Consider the following 6,260-nt stretch of genomic DNA (forward strand, 5'->3'; position numbering starts at 1 on the left):
CCAGAAGCGTTTGACGTCGGGGTGGCCGGCGGGGGTGACGACCATCAGGCGCCGCGCGGGGTTCTCGAACACCAGCACGCCCAGGGCGCGGGCGTGGTCCCGCAGCACCTCGAAATCCACCTGGGACAGGAACTGGTTGTACAGCACACCTGGGGAGGGGACAGCCTTGGGGACACCGCCGGGGTGGCGCCTGCCCCCTTTGGTGGCACCTCCCCGCTTGGGGACACTGCGAGGGTGGCACCACCCCCTTGGGGACATCACCAGGATTGGCATTTCCTGCTGGGGACATCCCTAGGGTGGCACCTCCCTCCTTGTGATGTCACCGCTTGGGGACATTGCCAGGACTGGCATTTTCCTTTGGGGACATCCCCATAGTGCCACCACCCCCCTTGGGGATATGGTCTGTGGTGTCACCTCCCTCATTCTGGTGTCACCTCCCCTCCTTGGGGACATCCTCAGAGTGTCACCTCCCCCTTGGGGACACCGTCAGGACTGGCATTTCCCCTTGGGGACATGGCCTCTGGTGTCATCTCCCCCCTTGTGGTGTCACCTCCCCTTTGGGGACACTACCAGGGTGGCACCATCCCCTTGGGGACACGGCCTCTGGTGTCACTCCTGCCTTGTGGTGTCACCTCCCTCCTTGGGGACACCCTCAGGATCCTCATTTCCCCTTGGGGACATCCCCAGGGTGTCACCTCCCCCTTGGGGACACTTTCAGAACCCTCTGGGGACACCCTGGGGACACCTTGGTGGTGACACTCTGGTGACACCCTGGTGACACTCTGGGGACACTTTGGGGACATCTGCCAATGTCGACCCTCCGAGAAGCGCAGCCGGTCCCGCTCGAGCTCCCAGAGCCGGATCTGGTCCGTGATGGTCGGGGGCAGCACCGGGCTCTGGGGACAGGGACACGGACACGGTGGGGACACGGGGACAGGGACAGGGACACGGGGACAGGGACACAGTGGGGACACAGGGACAGGCACAGGGACACGGGGACAGGGATACGGGGACAGGGACACGGTGGGGACACAGGGACAGGGACACGGGGACAGGGACACAGGGACAGGGACACGGTGGGGACACAGGGACAGGGAGAGGGACACAGAGGACAGGACAGGGACACAGGGGACAGGGGGGTCAGGGACATGGGGACAGTGGGGTGTCCCAGGAATGGGATTTGGGACCCCCAGAGGATTTGGGACTCTCCCAGAATGGATTTGGGATCCCCAAATTCAGGACACCCCAGGGGATTTGGGACACCCCATAAAGGATTTGTGACCCTCAAAGGATTTGGGACCCCCCATAAAGGATTGGGGACTCCCCATAAAGGATTTGGGACCCCCCAGAATGGATTTGGGACCCCCCATAAAGGATTTGGGACCCCCAGAGGGTTTGGGACCCCCCCCCCCAGGGGATTTGGGACCCCCAGGGGGCTTGGGGTCCCTCGGGGTCCCCTCACCTGTTGGGCCATCACGGGGTGGGCGCGGGTGCGCAGGAAGTGAATGATCTGCGGGGGAGGGGCGTCACTGCCGGGGGGGACACCGTGTCCCCGTGTCCCCCGTGTCCCCGTGTCACCCGTGTCCCCATATCCCAGTGTCCCCAATGTCTCCATATCCCAGTGCCCCCAGTGTCCCCGTGTCCCCAATGTCCCCGTGTCACCCGTGTCACCTGTGTCCCCGTATCCCAGTGTCCCCAATATCCCCGTATCCCAATGTCCCCAGCATCCCCAGTGTCCCCATATCCAGTGTCCCCAGTATCCCAATTGGTGTCCCCATTGGTGTCCCCAGTGTCCCCATATCCAGTGTCCCCAATGTCCCCATTGCTGTCCCCAGTGTCCCCATATCCAGTGTCCCCAATGTCCCCATTGCTGTCCCCAGTGTCCCCATATCCAGTGTCCCCAATGTCCCCATTGGTGTCCCCATTGCTGTCCCCAGTGTCCTCATATCCAGTGTCCCCAATGTCCCCATTGGTGTCCCCATTGCTGTCCCCAGTGTCCTCATATCCAGTGTCCCCAATGTCCCCATTGGTGTCCCCATTGCTGTCCCCAGTGTCCCCACTGTCCCCATTGGTGTCCCCAATGTCCCCATTGGTGTCCCCAGTGTCCCCAGTGTCACCTGCTCGGCGGTGATGCCGTTGGCGATGGCCGCCTGCACGCTGTCCCTTGTCACCTGTGCCACCACCAGGTTGGGGAAGCGATAGAGCAGCTCCGAGAAGAGCGCGATGAGGGCCACCTGCAGCTCCGAGTCTGGGACACGGGGACAGGGGACATCACTGGGGACATCGGGGACATTGGGGACAGTGGACATCATTGGGGACATCGGGGACATTGGGGGATTGGGGACAGCAGGGACACCATTGGGGTCATCGGGGACATTGGGGGATTGGGGACAGTGGGGACATTGGGGGGATTGGGGACATTGGGGACAGTGAGGGCATTGGGGACAGTGGGGACATTGGGGGATTGGGGACATTGGGGACATTAGGGACAGTGGGGGGATTGGGGACATTAATGGGGACATTTGGGACATCGAGACACAGAGGGACCGAGGGTGACAAGAAGGTGACAGGGAGGTGGCGGGGGGATGTCCCACAGGATGACAAGGCTGTCCCCAGTGTCCGGAACCCGGCCGAGGTGATGCAGGGGGGCTCCCCCCCCTCGCTGGGGACCCCAAAAAATCGGGGAGGGGGCGTCAGGAAACCCCCAAAATCCGCAGGAACCGCCCCAAATTCACAGCACCCCAAAATCCAACTGAATCGGCCCGAAATTCTCACAAAAATCCCCCCTTAAATCCAACTGAGTTGGTCTGAAATCCTCCCCAAAATCCCCCTCAAAATCCATCTAAATTGGCCCAAAATCCTCCCCAAAATCCCCTCCAAAATCCTCCCCAAAACCCCCCCAAAAATCCATCAGAATCGGCCCAAAATCCTCCTCAAAATCCATCTAAATTGGCCCAAAATCCTCCCCAAAATCCTCCCCAAAATCCCCCCAAAATCCCCCCCAAAATCCTCAATTCCCCTCCCTGGAGACCCCAAAATTGGGGAGGGGTCCCAAATCCCCTCCAGGACCCCCAAAATCCCTCCCAAAACCACAAAATCCCCTCAGGACTTCCTCAAACCCCTCAAAATTCTCCCTAAACCCCCTTAGGATGTCCCAAATCCCAAAAATTTCCCCAAATTCCCCAAAACCTCTTCATGAGCCCGGCCTGCACCAGCAGCTGTGACAAGTCCCAAAATCCCCCTGAAAAAACCCTAAAAAAACCCCAAATCCCCTCAAATCCTCCCCAAATCCCTCCAAATTCTCTCTAAACCCTCTCAAGACCCCCCAAAATTCCCAAAACGCCCCAAAATTCCCCCAAATTCCCCCAAACCTCTTCATGAGCCCGGCCTGCACCAGCAGCTGCGCCAGGTCCTGGCTGACGGCCGCGCTCGGGGACCCAACCATAAAGTGCAAAACCACCTAAAAATAAAACAATTTTAGCTTCTCCGGCACCCCAAAACCTCCCAAAATCCCATAAAATCCCCCAAAATGCCCCAAAATGCCCCAATTCCCACCTCCCAGCGCTCCTCGGCGTACTTGTCCAGCGCGGGCACGTCGCGGGCGTGCCGGTCCGGGCCCAGCGGGGCCGTGTCGTCCGACCAGGCCTTGCCCCTGCCAGGACCCCAAAATGCGGCCCCCGGGGGGGTCAGCACCCCAAAAAAACCCCAAAAACCGCCCCCCAAAACCCCCAGACCCACAAAGTCCCAAAAGCTTCCCAAAATCCCCTCACAAACCCCGATTTTCTGATTGTTCGGCCCAAATTCCCACACAGGCCTCGGCCCTGAGAAACCCCCTAAATCAGCAATCCCTGAGGGGTTTGGACCCCAAAAAAGCCCAGAAAACCCCAAAAACCGCCCCCCAAAACCTTCAGATCCACAAAGTCCCAAAAGCTTCCCAAAATCCCCTCACAAACCCCGATTTTCTGATTGTTCGGCCCAAATTCCCACACAGGCCTCGGCCCTGGGGAACCCCTAAAATCAGCAATCCTTGACGGAGTTTGGACCCCAAAAACCACCCCAAAACCACCCCAAAAACCCAAAAAACTACCCAAAAAACCACCCTAAAAACCTCCAAAACCACCCCAAAACCCGCCAGTCCCACAAAGTGTGGGAAATGCACAGGGCCCAGATTTCCTCCCCATTTTTCTCTCATTTCCCCTCCATTCTCCCCCCAAATTTTCCCCATTTTTCCCCCCGTTCCCTCCCACTTTTCCTCCATTTCTCCCGTTTTTTTCCCTCATTCCTCCCTCCCTTCCAGCCCCCCCATTTTTTCCCATTTCCCCCCATTTTTTCCCCATTTTCCCCCCATTTTTTCCTCATCTCCTCCATTTTTTCCTTTATTTTCCCCCCATTTTTTTCCTCATTTGCCCCCACTTTTTCTCCATTTTTCCCCCCCATTTCTTCCAATTTTTTCCCCATTAATTCTGAATTTTCCCCCCATTTTTCCCCATTAATTCCGGAATTTTCCCCCATTAATTCCCAATTTATTCCCCTATAATTCTGGATTTTTTCCCCTATAATTCTGAATTGTTTCCCCATTAATTCCGGAATTTTTTCCCCATTTTTTCCCCATTTCCCCCCAATTTTTTCCCCTATAATTCCGAATTTTTTCCCCTATAATTCTGAATTTTTCCCCGTTTCCCAGGGCTGCTGTGGGCGGAGCCTCCCTGGAGCAGCTCCTGGCGCGGCCCGGCCTCTGCAATAATTCCCATTCATTTCCCCTTTAATTCCGAATTTTCCCCATTAATTCTGCATTTTTCCCCCTTTAATTCCGATTTTTTTTCCCCTTTAATTCCCAATTCTTTTCCCCATTAATTCTGAATTTTCTCCCCTATAATTCTGAATTTTCCCCCCTATAATTGTGAATTTTTTTCCCCCTTTAATTCCAATTTTTTCCTCCATTAATTTCGAATTTTTTTCCCCTTTAATTCCGAATTTTTCCCCCATTAAGTCTGAATTTTTTCCCCATTTTTTCCCCATTTTCCCCCATTAATTCCGGAATTTTTTCCCCATTTTCCCCCATTTTTCCCCCATTTTTCACCCATTTTTTCCCCATTAATTCTGAATTTTTTCCCCATTTTTTCCCCATTAATTCTGAATTTTTTCCCCATTTTTTCCCCATTAATTCTGAATTTTTTCCCCATTTTTTCCCCATTAATTCTGAATTTTTTCCCGATTTTTTCCCCATTAATTCTGAATTTTTTCCCGATTTTTTCCCCATTAATTCTGAATTTTTTCCCGATTTTTTCCCCATTAATTCTGAATTTTTTCCCCATTTTTCCCCATTAATTCCGGAATTTTTTCCCCATTAATTCCCCATTTTTCCCCATTTTTCCCCGTTTCCCAGGGCTGCTGTGGGCGGAGCCTCCCTGGAGCAGCTCCTGGCGCGGCCCGGCCTCTGCAATAATTCCCATTCATTTCCCCTTTAATTCCGAATTTTCCCCATTAATTCTGCATTTTTCCCCCTTTAATTCCGATTTTTTTTCCCCTTTAATTCCCAATTCTTTTCCCCATTAATTCTGAATTTTCTCCCCTATAATTCTGAATTTTCCCCCCTATAATTGTGAATTTTTTTCCCCCTTTAATTCCAATTTTTTCCTCCATTAATTTCGAATTTTTTTCCCCTTTAATTCCGAATTTTTCCCCCATTAAGTCTGAATTTTTTCCCCATTTTTTCCCCATTTTCCCCCATTAATTCCGGAATTTTTTCCCCATTTTCCCCCATTTTTCCCCCATTTTTCACCCATTTTTCCTCCATTTTCCCCCCATTTTTCCCCCATTTTCCCCCATTTTTCACCCATATTTTTGTTTTTCTCCCCCCTCACCCCCCCAGCAGGGCCACGCGCAGGTTCTGTCGGAAGTTGGGGTGCAGGGCGACCCCCGGGAGCCCCCCCGGGAGGGTGTGGGGGTGCCACAGGCGCAGCTCCAGCAGCACCTCCTGGCTCTGCTGCTGCTCCCTGCAAACAGCACCAAATCACCCCAAAATCACCCAAAATCACCCAAAATCACACAAAATCACACAAAATCACACAAAATCACCCAAAATTACACAAAATCACACAAAATCACCCCAAAATCACACAAAATTACACAAAATCACACAAAATCACCCTGAAATTACACAAAACCACCCCAAAATCACCCAAAATCACCCAAAATGACCCAAAATCACCCCAAAATCACCCAAAATCACCCAAAATCACACAAAATCACCCAAAATC

The 6,260-nt window shown here is 53.5% G+C and overlaps 1 protein-coding gene across 1 annotated transcript; it reads right to left on the reverse strand.

The window, feature by feature from the left end:
- Positions 1 to 3: 3 nt before the first annotated feature.
- Positions 4 to 5,996, reverse strand: GTF2H4 (general transcription factor IIH subunit 4; the record flags this gene model as incomplete). Its single annotated transcript, XM_041483317.1, has 8 exons — positions 4 to 149; positions 818 to 896; positions 1,463 to 1,510; positions 2,118 to 2,248; positions 2,595 to 2,662; positions 3,372 to 3,460; positions 3,556 to 3,652; positions 5,865 to 5,996. Coding segments are annotated over 8 exons (790 nt in total), but the record flags the coding sequence as incomplete, so codon positions are not given.
- Between the last annotated feature and the right edge of the window lie 264 nt (positions 5,997 to 6,260).

This window comes from Pyrgilauda ruficollis, unplaced genomic scaffold (assembly GCF_017590135.1).
Source record: "Pyrgilauda ruficollis isolate IOZ18807 unplaced genomic scaffold, ASM1759013v1 scaffold1165, whole genome shotgun sequence".
NCBI classification, from domain to species: domain Eukaryota; kingdom Metazoa; phylum Chordata; class Aves; order Passeriformes; family Passeridae; genus Pyrgilauda; species Pyrgilauda ruficollis.